The 17,680-nt window shown below is 60.9% G+C and overlaps 1 protein-coding gene across 5 annotated transcripts in view; it reads left to right on the top strand.

Annotated features, from left to right (window-relative positions):
- Positions 1-17,680, top strand: part of GSE1 (Gse1 coiled-coil protein) — a 413,704-nt gene that overhangs the window by 365,118 nt on the left and 30,906 nt on the right. For 4 of the 5 annotated variants that reach the window (XM_038538121.1, XM_038538122.1, XM_038538120.1 and 1 more), the window contains exon 3: positions 10,819-11,037. The exons of the other annotated variant lie outside the window; for it this stretch is intronic. In XM_038538121.1, the coding sequence (XP_038394049.1) occupies positions 10,819-11,037 (219 nt within the window). The remainder of the gene's footprint in view (positions 1-10,818; positions 11,038-17,680) is intronic. 5 annotated transcript variants of the gene reach the window in all.

The raw sequence follows: 17,680 nt of genomic DNA, 5'->3' as shown, positions 1-17,680 counted from the left end.
GTGCCCGTGCTTGCCTGGCATCCTGTAGCTGGTTATTGGTGGAGAAGGAACAAAACCAAGGGGTGGGAGGAGGTTCATGTTGCTGAATTCTGAGCTTGCATCTATCTGTGCGTTATTGTTACTGTTTTACATGTATGGGGGTGGAGGGAGGTTCATTCACTAGAGGGTAGCCAGCCTGGAAGATACAAAGTTGAATAAGTAAAGCTGAAGTTTTTAGCTGCCTGGGAACCTCCAGGGGCTTCTGATTGCTCCCTGCCACCTCGTGTGGGGGCGGGGGTGCTGGTTGTCCCAATGTAATAGGAAACTATTAGGAAACTAATAGGAAAGCTCAGTATCAGCCCCCATGCAATGCCTGGCACCCCCTCCCCCTTTAACCCTGGGCCCCAATTAGATGGATGGTCTCTTAAGGATTTCTGGTCAGCCCTGCTTGAGCTCAGAGGGGGATTGGAGGAGTGGGCTGAGATTATAGGTTTTAAATCAGATTAATGCCCAGGCCTTGCCTTTCTGAGCCCATAAGACATTTTGCATCTTGCAGGTTTTGCCTACAAGGTCTTCTATGGCTTTGTGAGACTGGAGGCCTTCCTAGGGATGCCGGACCCTGGGGGCCTGTCACTCGGGCACAGGCGGTGCATTTTAACCCGATAGCTGGTTTCCAAGGTGAGACTGGTAGGACAGTGTTGTGTCCTTCCTCGTACTGTGCTCTATCTGGCAGGGGATCCCTGCCCACGCTCAGACAGCCAGGGCGCTCCGTGTACCTCGGGGTGCTGTGCTCCTGTTAACAGCAGCATCTGGGCCACACTCTCTAAGTGCCCACCCCCACCCCGGTGTGTTCACGACACAGGGCTGGCCTAGGGGATAGGTGCCAGGAAGGGAAAGCTGACGTGGAAAGACTTGAACTCCAGCTGCGTGTGTTGGGATGGCGCTTCTGCCCACCAGCAGCAGCCGGGAACTTTATGTACCTGATTCTGGCTGAGTGGGCTCTCCACCCCTCAACCTTTGGCCTCCAAGGGCGTTTGCTGACCCTACAGGAGGAAGAAGGCCCTTCATGTAGCCAACACCTGCTCCTCAGAGGTTCTCTTGCCCCCACAGTGGATCTCTGGGCCAACCAGGCTGCTTGTCACTGTGTGACCCGGGACAGCTAGGGTTTGTGGTCCCAGAGGGTGAAGCCTGGCACCTGTGAGAGCTGGTTTGGGGCCTCAGCATCCTGCTTGGATTACAGGAAACTTGCAGGTTCCCAGTTGAGATGATAGAGGAATTTGTGTTAAGGAAGGAAAGGATTACTTAGGCTTGGACAGTCCATTTCTCAGCAGTTGATGGAGGGCAGTTGTGGACAGAAGAAGGTGACCAACCCGGCCTGTGGCTCCTGGTGACTGTCGTGGGAACCTTTACCTGATGGCCCTCTTCTGAGGTCCCATTTTGGTCACAGGGTAGTTGGTGTTTTTTTTTTGTAGGGGGAGGGTAGTTGGCATTTACTGATTCCCAGGCGTAGCACACTGGGCTTTGAAGATGGTAGATGAGCCCAAGAGGAAGTACCATTAGAACTTGGAGGTTTCTGGGTATTGATACCTCATTTGCCTTTGACCCAGGTGTATAACGGTGGGAAAAGGGGTTACTGCTCAGGGTTCAGTACGTAAAGAGCTCTATGCCCTCGGATTCTCTAACCTGTGTTCGTGGACGCCACACAAATTGCTGGGTCCCTGTGAACTTGGTAAATCTGTATCCAGAATTCAGCAGGAGAGGGTCTGGTCTGCCCTTATGATCATTATGATAATGGACTTTTTTTTTTTTTTTTTTAACAAAAGCAAAAATTAATTTTATGATTTGAGGCAGGTCCTGGCTTGAGTGCACTGGCTTTGAGCCAAGTGAAACCCACTTGCTGTTGACACATGCCGAGATCATGGCCTACCTTCCTGGCGGGCCGTCACCCCTAAATCTGAGAGTGTGGAGGGGCTGACCTCTTACTGCTGAATTAGGATGGAATTACAGTGTTGACAACATCTGGGCTGAGTGTCCTGGCCATGGTGCCCATTTATCGATAAGCTCCTACAGATGCTATTCGTTGCCTGAGCACATGGAATTTCAGACCTGGGGAGACGCACTCCTGCATCAAGCAAACCGGACAGCCTGAGACAGTAGGGAAAGGTGGGGACTTGGGACAGCTGCTGTTCTCAGGATTTTGGGTTGGTGGCTTCTTGTTTTATGGATCTTCATCTTGACTTAAAATCTTCCATTTTTAAATATCCGTTGATTCACATTTAAGCTACATGGCTTGACATCAGGCCAAATGAAGACAGGTTGATGGGTCAAAGAAGGCCTGCTTAGCCTCTGCCCCAGTGCATCTAGCCCCCCCCCCCCCCAATCCTATTACTGATACGGAAGCTGAGGTTCAGACCACAGTTTTCCTACCAGCATTTTCTTTCTTTCTTTCTTTCTTTCTTTTTTTTTTTTTAATTAAAGGTTTGTATTTATTTATTCATGAGATGAAGAGAGAGGCAGAGACATAGGCAGAAGGAGAAGCAGGCTTCTCAAGGGGTGCCCGATGTGGGATTCGATCCTGGGACTCCGAGACCACACCCTGAGCTGAAGGCAGACGCTCAACCACTGAGCCAGCCACCCAGGAGTCCCAGCAGTCCAGTTTCATGCCTCAGCTCCTGGGTGGTCCTGCCAAGTGAGACCCAAAGCTTGCCAGCCTGCCTGAGCAGGGATGCCGGGCATCACCGTTAGCCCCATCGGGTCTGGTCAGTTAAGCAATGTGAGGATATGGCTGGTGTGCCTCCATCCCTCTTGTGTTGGCGGAGGACCTACCCAGTGCCCTGAGGAGTAGAGCTGCAGGAGGACCCAGCCTGCCCCGTATGGACAGCTTTTGTCAATAGCTACTCTATATCGAAGGGACAGTGCTCTTGTATTCTCTGTCCTTCCTTCCCAGAGGGGTAAGGCAGGAGCTGTTGAAGCACCCAGACTCCTGGCCCCCACCCTGAGTACAGTGAGGGAGCAGGAAGTAGGGTCCCAGCTAGCAGAGCAATGACCTCTGCTTCCTCTTCCCACTGCTTCTCAAAGTCTGTTCCCCACTCCCCGCCCAGGTAGGTTTTATCCGTGTCAGAAGGAGGACCTGGCCTTGACCCCTGCCCTCCTGGCCTCTTTCCCCACCTGCTGCTCCATGGAAAGTTGGAGAACTTCAGTGGCTGCCTCCTGGCTGGGTTGGGTTTCTCTCCTTCGGGACCTCTCCTCTGCACCGGACACCTCTGACCCCTGCCTGCTTCCTGCACCCCGTGCTTCTGGGCATCCACTGAAAGGGCTCCTTTGTGAGTGAGACTCAGCTCGGAGGTGGCCTGGTTAGCTCAGGTGCCAGCAGGCACATGAAAGGGTCCTAATCCGGGGTTGTTATCTGGGCCACATGCCCTCCAGGAGCTCCCTGCCAGAGCTGCGGAGATGCGGGGGTCCCAGAATCCGTCCTCGTGCTTGGGCCAGGGTTGTATGCTGAGTGTAAAATGAGTCTGGCACCCAGCTGGGTGCTCTCGCAGGGGCCTTCAGTCACAGAACTGGGGTCTGCAAAATGGAAGGCAAGCCCAGTGAGTGGCCCTGCCCAGTTCCTTCTTGCTAGCACTTTCTAAACAGTTCAGGTCCCGGTCTCCGCAGGCCAGGGCAGCACTCTCTCCCCGACTTGGTGTACCCATCTGTAGAGTGGGAGGCAGAGGCAGGCCACTTGGGAAAATTTGCATGGGAGGTTCCTTGGCCCTGGGAGCCCCCTGGGGGCCACCCACCTCCAGGAAGCAGAGGTGTGGGGAAAGCCGGGGTGCGGGGTGGGGAGGGATCAGCTGGCTGGGGGCGTCCTTGTCCTTGGCTCTGGCTCCCGCGCTGGTCTGCAGTGGGACCCTGGGCAGCCTCCCTGACCTCGCCGCCTGCCGAGGCCTGTTCATGCAGTTGCTGTGAAACTCCGGGCCAAGCAGTCCGGCGTCTGCTGCAACTGTTAGGACCGTCCGCGTTGCTGGGGACAGCCTCCTGGGGTCTCGGACGCCGGGCTCCAGCCTTGACCCTGTCCCTTGGTCTCCTCTGGCTTTACTATTTCTATACGGTTCTCTATGCTGCGGTTCCTGCCTCTCCGCCCCCTCTGGACGGCTGCCCCCCCTCCCCCACCGCGCGCAGCCCTTCATCTGTCCGTGTCCAGGCTTCTCTAGACGCGGCAGCCGCTCAGAGTAATCGCTGTCAAATGTCGCTGCCATCTGTTGCCCGACTTCTGTCCTGTGCCTCCACCCGCAGCCTCCGCGACTCCCGGCCTTCTGCAGCCTCCAACCTCAACCTGTGGATCATCTTTGGCCGGCTCTGGGGGAGACCAGGGTGCCACCCCATGCCCACCCCATTTCTACCTGTTTTGTGGCTCCCACTCCTTCCGGACACCTCTCTGGCCCCGTTGGCCCACACCTCTGTGCTGTTACCTGGTATGTGGGCACCGAGTGCTGAGTGAGTGTGGGGGTCTCTCCTGAACGCCCCTCACCCACGGTACTAGCGTGGCACTGGGGGATAGGGGCCGAGAGAACCCTAAACCTTGCCCCACCTAGGCTGAACCCCACCTGGGGTTCCTGGTGGCTGTCGGGGGACCCCAGAGAGCAGAGATGGGCTTTGGAAACAGCTTGCCCCGGTGGGCTCCTGTCTCATCGATGGCGCCTCTGGAGGGCACTTGGCGCAGCTCGTGAGCCCCTGCCTTGGGCATTCCCAAGTGACTTCACGCTGCTGAGTGACAGGTCTGCGTGGGGGAGGGGGCAGCCATGTCCCCAAGGAGGGAGCTGCCTTGTTTCTCCTTGGCTCCTGGGCCGGGGTCTCCTATGGCCCCCGCCCCCCCACCTGTTCTCTGCCCTGCGCTCCGCTCCCTGCGGCCAGCAGTGGCTCGGGCACAGTCCGCCAGTTCCTGGGGCCGCAGCCTTGGGGAGTAAGTCCTCTTCTGGGACTCGGACAGAGAAAGTCCCCAGTCCCCTTACAGACCTGCAACCTGGGGGACTGTCCTTAATCGAAAGAGAACATTAGGCCTAAGCAGGCCACCCTGCGCATCCGGAGCAGGAAAACCTTCCTGACTCCCCCACCCCCATCCCCAAGAAAAATTGCTTCGTGCGAGTGAGCTCAGAACACGCCGAAGGCAAATATAATAATGAATTTATTATGAAGCCGCTCGGGTTCCCATGATCACATGGCACCCCACACCGCAGCCGCCCACCGGGTCTCTGCAGCAGGGTGACCCCGGCCTTGTCAGGGCTGCAGGAGCATCACCCCTTGGGGGGGGGGCGCAGTGATCCCTGAGCAGGAGGCTGGCGGGGGGCCGGGGAGCCGGGGCCGCTGACCCCAGGGACGCGCTGTGTTTGCTCACAAACGTTTCTTTCTTTCTGCGGTAATGAAAAATGATCAAGAGGGGTGATTGGAGAATCCCAATCCGGATCGTGCGTGCCTGGGGCAGGACAGGGAGGCCCTGCCGGCTGGCCCCTGCGGGGTGTAATTACCCCAGGGTGGGGGGCTGTCAGGAGGAAGGGGCGGGCTGGTGCTTGAACCGGGAGCCAGCAGAAAATTCATCTCAGCCATTAGCTTGTAATTAGAGAGCACGGAGGGAGCAGGCCCGAGGTCTGGTGCCGGGGTAGAGCCCATGAAAGGAAGCGGTAATTATAGGGTCTGCGGGAGGCCGGGCGGGAGGCCCGCGTGCTGATTAATACGCCCGCCGCCACCGAGTCGAGGGGGCGGTGGGGCCGGGGCCATAGTTAATGGCGTGTTGGGGGGCCTCCCCCCACTTAAGTCCTGCTGCTGCGGAGCATGGGGTTTGTTCTGAAGAACCAGAGCAAGGTGGGTTTCCGGAGAGCAGAGAACATCAGCCACCCTGCCAGCCGGGCTGGCCCTGCACTTGGTTTTCTTTCCTTTTGCCCTTTTTTTTTTTTTTTTTTTTTTTAAAGCTCTGTGCTGCTGCTGGCCTTATTAGAAATGTAGGCAGAAGAGGAAAAGTATTGATTAAAACACCACCGCGCTGGGGAGGGGGCGGAGCAGGAGAGGAGGGGGCCGGTGGCCCAGTGGCTTTGGGGCTCTGGGCTCTGCGGGGGCGTCCCGGGCCCTCCAGCTGGGGTGCCGGGGCCGATCGGATCTCACCTCCGGGTGTCCTGCTGTGGCAGCTCTCTGCTCCTGGGAGCTTGGGTGGCAGCCGGTGGTGGCAGGAGCCCCGTCCAGAGTAGGACAGCTGTACGTGATGTAAATGAGAAGGCCGGGAGGCCACATGACCCGGTCGCCGTCCTGCCGACGTGCACATGTCGGAGAGCAGCACCGCGCGGAGGGAGCCCTCCCTGCCTCCTGCGCCGCCCCCGGCCCCGGCGCTCTCATCCATCATTGGCCTTCACGCAGTGGAGCTTATTCCCAGCTGTTAGGATAATGAATTTACATGAGCTGATAATGTAGACAAGAATTCAGTCAATGGCCAGGAGCACAGAAGTTAATAAATACCCTCTCTAATGAGGGCACAGGGAGCAGGTGCCCCATGTTCCCCCAGGGCCTCCTGAGGATGCAGGGGCCACCCCAAGGCCCACCCCTGCTGCACCTGCCGTGGCCTGCGTGTGTGTGGGAGCTCTGGGTCTGCCTCCCTGGGCAGGGCTCGGGGCGGGGGTGCTGCACAGTGTGTGGGTCCTGCAGTGACCCCAGCCTGGGACAGAGGGACAGGGTGGGCAGTGGATTCCCTTGAGGCTGCGTGGAGCCGTGGTAGGGTCGGGGTGACTGTTTGCCTGGTGCCGCGGTCCCATGAGTGTGGCCCCTGCCCCTCCATCCCGGGTGCAGGGGAGCTGCCATCCCGGCTGCTGGTGATCCTCCAGCCCGCCCTCCCGGGGTGTACATGCTGAGGAGCGGTGCTAATTTTAGCTCCTTAATGAAGAGGCTGGGTTGGGATTCTATTTTAAGTGACCTGACATCAGCAGTAGCTTTCCTGACTTGCAGTGCCCCTGAGCCCGTGGCTGACACTGCGACAGAGATGCTGGCTTTGGGGGACCCCCGGGAACCAAGAGGGCCACTGGTAGAGCCCTGAGGGCAGGTGCCAGGCTTTGCTTGAGGAGGGGAGGGGAGGTTCAGGTGGGAGGGGAGGGTACTCAATGCCAGCAGGATTGTGACCCTACCATGCAGGGGACCAGTGGGTGAGGATTTGGGTTTGAGTTCCAGCAGGGGAGGCCCTGGTCTGAGGGGTGCCTCCGGGCCCTCTGCTGGTGTGCCAGCCTCATGTTGGCGAGCTCTCTGTCTCTTTCATGACCATCCCCCCCACCCCCCGTTTACTTATGATTTAATTTATCTGTATGAAAGAGAGAAGAGAGAGAGCACGCGTGCGCGCAAGCACCAGCAGGGGGAGGGACAGAGGGAGAGGGAGAAACAGACTGCGCTGACCGGGGATCCTGACACAGGACTGGATCCCAGGCTCCCGAGACTGTGACCTGAGCCAAAGGCAGGCACTGTAACCCACTGAACTTCCTAGGAGCCCCAGTGACCTCCCACTTTGCTAAAAACCTGGTTTACTGCAGAGAAGTTACAACATAGGTATAAGGGTAGAGTGAGACCTTTGCTTCTCTTGCTGACACTTGAAGACGCCCACCAGCAGCTTCAGGGGCATGTGGTATTATGGGGTCTGGCCTGGGATTTGTCATGTGGCTGCCCCTGCCTAGCCCAGCACCTCCATGTCACCCTGCCCAGCAATGTCAGTCGGCAGTCAGAGCAGGTCCACCCAGGTCACCAGCTGGCCAGCCTGTCACATGGCTCCCGGGCAGTGACCTCACATCTGCTCCCGGGCCTTGGGGACCAGTCACTGGGAGGTAGAATGACTGCGTTGCCTACCCTCACTTCCCCACCGCTCGGCCCCATCTCTTACACACGTGCGTGCTGTGGGGCAGAATGGGTCTGGATCCGGGCCCTGACCACTTTAGCATAAACAGGATGCAGGTGCTCTGTTGCAGTTATCTCAGCCCTGCCGTTAACCATCCGTTGGGCCTTGGATCCAAGACTGTCTTCCCCCATCTGTAAAATGGGCACAGTGACACCTTTGTCATAGAATTGGGAATTAAAGAGAGGTGGCTGGCTCTCTAAGGGATGAGGGAATGGAGGAAGTGTTGATGGTCTCCGATGACCTCATGGGGGCCCACTTTGAAGACTGCAGGTAAAGTCATAGAACGTTTGCAGATGGTTGAGCTTCTTGGGCTCCAAGAGGGAGATGGGGAGAGAGTGCAAGACGGCAGTTGAGGTCAGTAGAGTGCGTGGCAGCACCGTGTTGGTTGTCTAGAGCTGTGTGACAAATGCTCCCAGACTTAACATTCAGGGATGCGGGGCAGCTCAGAGGCCCCAAGCAGGCTGTGATCCAACTGGCAGCCGGGGCTGTGGTCTCATCTGGAAGCTCAGCCAGGCTGGGGGGAAGAACCTGGTTTTTGTCTGGTGGCGTCAGGAGACCTGGGATTCTCCATGGGCTGTTTGAGCACAGTCCCCTCAAGTGATGCCAGAGAGTGGGCAGGTGGCCGTGTGGCCACGGCACCTCTGATGGTCTTTTTGTGTTAAGTCGCACATGACTACTTCCGCCGTCCTCGCTGGGTCCGACGTGAGTTCGTTTGTCTAGCCCACGTTTTGGGGAGAGAGAATCAGTCCCTGCCCCTTGAAGGAGCAAAGAATCATGGATGTATCTCTAAGAGCCTTTGGTGAAACATATTTTAGGAGTGTGTGTGTGCGTGCACATGTGTGTGTGCACATGCATTGATCCCTTCTGCTCCAGGGTCTTGTTTAGGTCTTGGAGCAGGCAGGTGTGATGTGAGGTGTGCGGGGATACCATGAGGGCCCAGGAGAGAGGGTTCAAGTCCTGGGCATGCTGCTTGACTGTGTGGCCTTGAGCCATCCGACCAGGACCAGACTGTGAGCGGCTCCTGGCTTCCCAGGATCATCTGAGGTCAGCGGGGTAGTGGACTTTGTCTTGCTGCATCTTACAGACAAGACACGCCCAGAGAGGCAGAGTGACTTGCCTGAGGTCACACAGTTGAGGCTGCAGAGCGAGGATTCAAGCTCCAGGTACCTGGCAGCCAAGTGAATGCTAAGCTTGACCTTCAGGCCCCCATTTCCTCACTCCACAACCTTGGTCACACCTCGTGCCCCCTCTGTCCAGCTATCCACTGGAGGAGGAGAGGGTGGCGGTGGTAGCCTGGGGCCAAACTCCCAGATCCTAGCATCCACTGGGCTCGGTGTCCTCTAGCCAGCCGGGTGCTGGGTTGACTGAGAATGACCTGGGTCTGAGACCTGCATTTTCCAGCTGTCAGGCTGCTGAAGAGGGACCCCACACTCTCCAGGATTCTTGAGTTTCTCTCGTGGGGTTCACTCCGCCTTCCTGCTTTTCCAGCAGAGGCAGACACACGGGTCAGTAGGGAGTTAGCGCTCCTCTGCTGCTCAGTGGGGCTGCTGGAGGGCACCGCTGCCTCAGTGTGGTCTTTCATGCACCCCCGAGGGTGGCTCTTCCCACCCCCCTTGGCAGGAGAGCAGCAGCCAGTGCCACCTGGCTCTCTGGGACTCAGGCTCTGGGGCAGCAGGTGAACGCCTACCCCTGCCCGGCTGCCTGTGGGGATCCCCCCTTTTTCACCTGGCTGCCTTCGAGCCTGCTGGCCTGTGGGGATGGCTGCAGAAGCAGGGTCCAGTTAGGCTCTTTGAGACTCAGCACAGAGCCCAACAGAGGTGAGGTGGGCTCTGGGGGCCACAGAGAGCCTCTTGGGGTGTGGGCCGCAGCCCTGTGAGGAGGGCACGTTCTTGCCCTGTTCTGTGATGGTGTTCCTCCACCCGTGCCGCCCAGGGACCCTTCCCTAGATGTTGTTCCTGGAGCCCCCCCACCCAGGTGTCTGTCTGGGGCCTTGGAAGTCCATTCGTTTCTGCCTGCACACAACCTATGGCCTCTGCCAGCTGCAAGGCCACGGGCCTTGATTTACACCCTGGAATGCGCCCACAGCGAGGGGGCGGGGCGCGGGGCCCGGCGGGCAGGTGGCCCCGAGAGGGCAGGGAATGTTAATGGAAAACTTATTTATGGCACTGCTTGCTCGGCCGCCTGCGATGGAGCTGGGCCTCTATTGATCGGGCGCTCGGGAGGCAGGACGGCCTCCTCGTTGACACTTGGACGCGACTTGAAAGGCAGAGGGCGTGTGGGAAGATGGCTGTGTCCTCCCCTGTGGCATCTGGTGTCGCCCTGGCAGGAGGCGGTGCCTCGTCGGCTCCTTGCTCAGGCCTGAGCCTGGTCCTCGGCGGGAAGGGGGGCTTTAGGTCGCTGGTCGTGTGTCTTCAGTCCCCAGGCGGGGCCCGCAGGGCGACCGCCTCCTCTCCCCCACGTCTGCCACGGCTGCTGATGGGGCCGCTGCGCGGGGAGGCCTGCCCAGGGCCGGGTCCCGCTGTCTGCCCGTGTTTTCTCTAGAACGGGGGTGGTAGCAGCCCCGGCCTCACCAATGAGGTGGGGTCTGGGGGGCGGGGGCGGCTCTAGGGCCGTCCTCCTTACCCCAGCCCCTTTCTGTTGCGAGGACGCCGACCCGCACCCCCTGGTCCCTCCGCCCGCGTTAGGAGATGCGGGGATCCTCCTGGGCTGAGCCGCGGCATCTGGGATCACAGGGGTGGGGGGCCCCCCCCCGCTCTCTGTGGCGCTGGCTCTCTTCTGCCTCTGTCTGTCCTGCCCGAGCCGCTGTGTCTGCTCCTGTCCCCTGTCCCTGCATGCTGCTCGCTGGCCCGGACCCCCGGGCCCTGCGGACCTGCCCCCCGCTCTGGTGCTGGGCCCTCCTACTCTCTGGGTGACCTCTGGTTCTTCTTTTCCTGTTTCAGGCATGAGCCATGAGCCCAAGTCCCCTTCACTAGGGATGCTTTCCACCGCGACCAGGACCACCGCCACCGTCAACCCCCTCACCCCCTCGCCGCTCAATGGCGCCCTGGTGCCCAGCGGCAGCCCCGCCACCAGCAGCGCGCTGTCGGCCCAGGCCGCGCCGTCCTCCAGCTTTGCCGCCGCGCTGCGCAAGCTCGCCAAACAGGCGGAGGAGCCCAGAGGTAAGAGGCGCAGCCCCGTCCTCCCGCCCAGGCCCAGGCCCAGGCCCAGGCCCAGGCCCAGGCCCAGGCCCTGGAGAGGAGCAGGTGCGCGGCCCAGAGACAGCTGGTCCCCATTCCCCGCGGGCGGGAGCTGGAGCAGGAGCCGTTCTGCGGGGGGCAGCGCCGTCCCAGCTGCAGGCCCTCCCCGACACCCCCACCCCCACCCCCACCCCCACCCCGGCGCCTCTGCTTTGCTTCCGCTTCTCCACTGCCTCTGTCCGGCGTTGGCTCCGGGAGCCACTGCAGGAGTGGCCACAGTCTCTGGAAACCACTTGGTCCCAGAGTTGGGGGGGTCTCTGAGGCAGCTTCCCCATCACTGCTTAAGTCCCTGGGGCCAGGATTGCGTGCTGGCTTGGATGGGTGTCCCCCAGAGGTTCAGAGCCCTGGCTTCTGGTGTCACTTGGGCAGTGACATGCTGTGTGACTTTGGGCCAACACTGACCCTCTCTGAGCTTTGATCTTTTTTCGGTGGCTCTCTGGCCTCAGGCACTTCTGGGGATGACCCTCCAGTTGTCCATGTTAGTCTGGGTCACGGGCTATTGGTTGGACAGGTGGGACAGGAGGTAATTTGTGGCTGGGGCCACCTCTCGACCGCCCTCTGGACTTGCTGCACAGATGCGGGGCTGACCTCTGGGCCAGTGAAGCAGGGACCTGGGTGGCTCTGGCCCCAAAGGTCCAGGGCTTGGTGTCCTCGGCTCCGGAGCCTGCAGCCCTGCAGAAGGGACGTTTGCCCTGACCGGGACTGGCTCGGGGTCTTATGAGTTCTGAATCTCACCTCTGTCCGGTGGTTGGGCTGAGGAGGAAGTGTAAGGCAAATGTGCTCAGGATTGACAGGGCGGGCCTTGGCCCAGGAGGGCAGATATCGCTGGGGCCCGGTTCTGTGTCCACTGGGGCAGAGCGTGGCTGCTGGCAGACCTCCCGCGTCCCCGCACACATGCCCCTCCTCCTCCTCCACGCCCACCAGGCACACTCCCTGGCCACGTCCGAGTGAGCCAGCTGCAGGAACCCTGCTGGTGCGGGAGGCCCCGCTGTTCTGGGCCAGGGCATGCCACGCAGCTGGAGAGCAGATGGCCCGCAGAAGGCGGTGAGCTCCCTCCCCGGGCCCGCCGAGGCCCCCAGGCCTGCCGTCCTGGGCTCTGTGCAGTGTCCTGGAGGTACATGCGGAGCCCGTGGAGACTCCGCGGTCCCCGTGGAGCTGGTGGGACACCCCCGTGGCAGAATTTGCCCGGCAGCCCCCTGCTCCTTCCTTGGCATCTAGAAGGCAAGTGTCGGCACGTGGGAAAGTCTGATTCTGCTGAAGTTGAGTCACCCCCACCTGTCACTCCGGCCCCCTGGGCTCGTCCTGGGGTGACACTTCTGCTGACGACGTGGCTGTGGATGGGCACTTCTTGCAGAGGCAGGCAGGGGAGTCTGCAGATGGGGGCTCACAGGAGGGCCATGGGCATTAGGGCAGGAGCCTGCCTTGATGGTCCCGTCTCCTCTCTGCAGCCCATGGCTGGTCTCAGCATCTGGCTGGAAGGATGGGCCAGCCGGCAGCCAACGTGCCAGAGGCTTCCGGGCCTCGCTGGCTGGGAACAAAGTGTGCTGGCGGCAGAGGCCAGGCCCGGTAGCCATGGGGCCCTGTTCCTCGCAGCTGTGACCTGGGCATTTTGCACGTTCGTTCACTGCCCTGGGAAGAGTGACTTTGCAGAGAAGGGCCAGGGGAGGGAGGCCAGGTACCAGCCACACTGGCCAGAGCCCTTGCTGCCATGGAAGCTGGCCGGGCTATGGTCACCCCGTCGTTCAGATGTGAGGGCCGAGCTTTGGGGGGCTGCATACCCGTGGAGCGGTGTTGGGGCCCTGGGACACCCCAGGTCCCACTGTGTGCTTGCCTCGGCCCTTGTCACACTGCGTCTTGAGAATCGTAGGCTTTCTGGCAGCCACCAGCCAAGTCTGAGAGTTGGCAGCCTCAAGTCCGTGGCAATGAGCTCAGTTTTCAATTCTTTATTTGATCCACCCCAGAGTTTAGTTTGAAGAAATGAGGAGGTGCGGTCACTCTCGGGAGCATCCCTGAGCCACACCTCGTGCCTGGTCCCCTTTTTTCTCAGAGTCCCCCCAACTGTGACCTCACCACCTCCCCCCATCAGCGGGAGTGGCTCACAGCCAGGAGTTGCCTGCTGTACCGATGGTGAGGCTGAGAGGCTCAGAGAGGTCAAGTCATGAGCCCAAGGGCACACAGCTCGTGAGGACGTGCCTTTGCCCCTTGCTGCCGCCGTGTAGCCGTAAGTGGCTTGCAGAGCTGGAGTCGGGATGACAAGCTGGGGTGGGAGCCCCCTCGCCCCTACACCCACCTCAGTGGTGCAGGGAGCACGTGGTCAGGGAAGGAGCAGGATGGTTCCCACACTGTTTACGTTGATTCAGTGCCACACAAGCCCTCTCCTAAAGCAGTCGATGCCGTGGCCTCTAGGGTCTTCTGGGTCGTGCAGCTGTCACCACTACATCAGACCAGGTCACTGCCCCCGCAGAGGCGCCTGTGCCATGAGCACACACTGCCCACCCCCGCCCCGGAGCCACGGTCTGCTGGCGCGCTCTGGGGGGCCGGGGTGGGCAGAGCGCGAGTGACTGGCTTCCTGCACCTCGCCCAATGTTCCAGGGCCACCCCCACTCAGCATGCCAGGATTTCATTCCTTCTCACGGCTGAATGACCTTGCGGCTGGCTGGCACCGTGCACCTGTCACCGGGCGTGTGCGGCACCCCCGCCTTCAACACGGCGGTGGCGTGTATTGAGTGCTGGCCATGGACCGGCCAGTCTCCTGCCGCATTCTTTGTCCCTGTGGCTGGTGGACGAAACTGAACTGTGAGCTGGCCTCCGTCCCTCATTGTTAGCAGCAGAGAGGAATTTGGAAGCCACTCACTCAGGTCCTTCCCTGGCATGTTTGCTGACCACCGGCTCCTGTCTTCTGTGGGTGCCTCTGGTGCAGTGGGTGGAGGCCCCATGCCCTCGGAGGTGCTAGCATCTTGGCATCCGGTGGCTCCGGGGACCCAGGACTCTACTGCCAACTGCCCACGGCCTTGTCCCTTTGGACAGAGAGGTCCTGGCTGGAACCAGAGCAGCTTCCAGACCTCCGTAGGGGGCAGGTGGAGAGGCAGGGCCGCAGCCACAGCCTGTCCTGTCAGCCACGTGCAACCTGGTGCATCTCCGGCTCACCTTTGACCCTGTCCCTCGCCACCCCTCCCTTGCTGTGAAGCGTCCCCTTATTTTGAGCTGCGGCCCAAGCTCTCTGCTCGGCTTCTCGGGCTCATGTCTTTCCTCACATCATGTCCTGAGGGGTACAGTTTAAACCTGCAACTCCGAGGAAGTAACCTGAGTGCCCAGTGGTTTGCTCTACCTTGAGAGCAAGGATGAGAACGGAGAAATAAGCCCCTTGGTAGGGAATTGTATCTGTCCCGAGGCTCTGGGGTGCCTTCTTCATGGCCTGACTGCCCTGGGGGTCCTGTAGGGTGGAGATGTCCGCTGCTCCTGGAGGGGCTGTGGGTGCCCCTGGGGCCTGGACCCGCCTGATCCTCTGGCTCACATCCTGGCTGTGTGACCTGGGCCCGTCACTTTATCTCTCTGAGCTTTTTTTTCTTTTCTTAGAGATCTCATCCTTGTAGATTTTGATTCAGAGAGAACACACTAGCGCTAGGTGTAGCAGCTGTGTGCACCAAAAGGAGGCCGTCGGTGCAATCATCCCCTACCCCTGACCCCCGCCACCCCTGCCACCGCCACCTCCCTGGCCCTCAGCGGTGCCAGGATGGGGGTGGGGGGGCTGGAAGACTCTCACTGGGAGGCTCCTAGGAAGGAGAGGGCCACCATGGAAAGGCGGTGAGCTTGAACTCCTTTCCCCAGCCATGCCGCCGGATAAAGGGGCACCCACACAGCATGTTCTTCTGCAAAGGGCTTTGGGTCTGGCCCCACACTGGTCGCATCTGTGCCCGTGGGACCGTTTCTCTGGGACAGGCCAGGGCGTGCCCCGTTGAGCAAAGGCAGCACGCGTGTAGCCCTTTGCTGTCGGGGCTGCCAGAGCCCTTTCTCTGTTTCTCTGGCCGCAAAAAGGATGTCCTCCTGGGCCGCTCAGCCCTCTGTCCCCTCCCAAATCTGCTTGTCCAGGTGCAGCCTTGGCCTGGCCACCTCTGCCTTGCCTGTCCCCCCACCAGAGCCTCTCTGGACAGACTGTCCCCCATACACACCCCAGTTTGAGCCATGGAATGACCCTCAGCCCATTACCCCAAGAGCGCTGACCTGGGGCAGGCTGTGACCCCCAACCCCCTGATTGTCCCTAGCTGCCCTGTGTGCTCACGGGGAGTTGATGAATGACTGAGTGAGGGCTGAGTCCCTGCCGCCCATCAGGAAATGCCCCACCTGCAGCGTGGCAGCGGCCGGAGTCCAACAGCGGCCCCACTCGCCCTGGGAGCCACCCTAGGTGCCCCCCACCCCTGTGGCCCTGACCCTTCCCCTCTGCTCCCTGCAGAGGGCGAGCCTGGGAGCCCGAGTCCCCGGCGTCCCGGAGCATGACGAAGCAGAGGCCGCTGCCAGGCGCTGGCTCCGACAGGCTGTGTGGCAATCTGCTCGCCTCCACGCTGTAGCAGGCGCCTCCTGTGGGGCCTCGGCGCCCGTCTGCTGAGGGGCGGGGAGCCCCACGCGTCCTCAGCCGCACCCCTGGGGCTGGGCGCCTCCCCGCATGCCCCGCCTGTCTTTTCCACCTCGCACACCCCTCACCTCCACACCCCTGTCGAGGGCCTGTTTCTCTGGGCGCTCCCTGCTGTCCCCAAGACCCGGCTGTGTCAGGGTAGGGTCTCTTTGGGCAGCTTTGGTTTAGGGGCCCCAGCTGGGCAGAGGGAGCAGGGTGGGCTCTGTGGGGTGGCTGAGCGGCCTCACCCAAGGGGTGTCTGCCAAGAGCACGGGTCCCCGTGGTGGTGGCAGCTGGACTTGAATTGCTAACTCTCCAGTCCAGAGCCCGAACACGGCCGCCCCTGCCCGCTTCCTTCCATGGCGCTTGTTGGCTGCCTGCCTCATCTTGTCGCTGGCTTTGCAGGCGGGTCCAGTTACCGGCCGGGGCCTCGGGAGCTGCTGGAACCGAGGTCCTGCCCCTGAGCCCCAGGGAGGCGGCGGCACATTCCTCCCCTGGTTGAGGCTGGAGGTGTGACTCTACCCACCAGCATTGCCATCACGCAGCCAGCCCCGTGGAGCGCGGGTGGGTCTTCCCTGCTGCCACCTGAAGTCTGCCTCTTTCAAAGAAAACAGCAAAACCAGGAAAGGAAAGATCCCACCTGGCACGCTCGCCGCCCGTGTGTCAGCCACGCGCTGGCGGGGCTCCGTGAGGTGGTGTTTCCCTGCGGGCATCTGCAGCCCCATCTGTCTCTGAGCACAGGTGTGAGCTCTTGGTCGGGGGAGGGGGAGTCCTCTGGAGGCTGGGGCTGGAGGAGAGAGAGGCCCGGGGAAGGGGCAGGGGGCAGGCTGTGTGGGCAAGGTGCGTACGACCAGAACAGTGGACCATGGGCGATGCCCAGCACTGGGGTATTCGCAGCAGCGGGCCTTCTGGCTGTGGTGACACAGCAGTGACTGCCCCGTCACCTCTCTGTGCTACCCGCTCCCGCCGCTCCTCCCTGTGGGCCCCACCACGGCAGCATTGCCCTCAGCTCACGGAGCCCACTGTCCTCACCAGCCTCAGTCCTGCTCAGTGATGAATAATGGGCCCCTGGAAACGTTTCCTAAGAAAGACCCACACCTTGCCTTTGGTGATTTGGGTTTCGTGACTGTCACATGATGGCAAATTTGGTACAGGAGCACACCAGTGGCTATGAGGCGGGACGTGGGCTCCGACCGTCCTGTGCCGTGGAGGTGCTCCAGCTGGTGGGCAGGTGGGGAGACCCCCCAGCCGGGAAGCCAGTGTGCGGCGGCCCCACAACTCTGGCCCACCCCTTCTCCCCCAACCCCTGGGGTCGTTGGAGCCGTTGACCTCAGTGGGGCAAGGAATGCCCTGCATGTGTCATCGTCCCCCCATGTAGGAAGGATGTCCCTGCCTTCGTGTGCTGACGATGGCATTTGGCACCTGTAACCCACACGCTTTGCTTCCCAAAAGGCAGAAGGGCCAAGGTTCCTGTTTTGGTGGTCATGTTCCAGGGAGGCGACTCTGGGACTGTCCAGGTTGTGTCCACCTGACTGCCTGCTGGCTGGGAGGCTTCCTGCAGGCCCCACGGGCTCCTCGGCCTTATAACCAAAGGAGGCTGCCTGATGGCCAGTCTCATTTCTGGGTCCAAGGGACACTCGCCCACCAGGCCTGGGGGAGGTGGGGGATGTGGTGGGTGAAGGACAGGAAGGACAGTGGAGGCCATCCCTCCTCTGGAACACAGCCATCCGAGCTCCAGCGGAATGCAGTCTGCACAGGGACCATCTGAGGTGGACCTAGGACAGGGGACGGGACACACTGCCGGGGTGAGCAGAAAGCTCTGGCGAGCAGACCCAGACACGGTCCTCAGAGGCCCCCGCCCTCCCTTTGCTTGTGGCCCTGGGTCCCAGGGCGCTGCCTACACTGATTGAAGCCGGGCAAAGCCCTACTGGGACAGGGGCCTGCAGTGCTGCCCCT

Source organism: Canis lupus, chromosome 5 (genome assembly GCF_011100685.1).
Source record: "Canis lupus familiaris isolate Mischka breed German Shepherd chromosome 5, alternate assembly UU_Cfam_GSD_1.0, whole genome shotgun sequence".
In the NCBI taxonomy this organism is placed as follows: Eukaryota; Metazoa; Chordata; class Mammalia; order Carnivora; family Canidae; genus Canis; species Canis lupus.
Note: the sequence above shows the minus strand (reverse complement) of the source record. Positions and strands in the feature narration are given on the sequence as shown.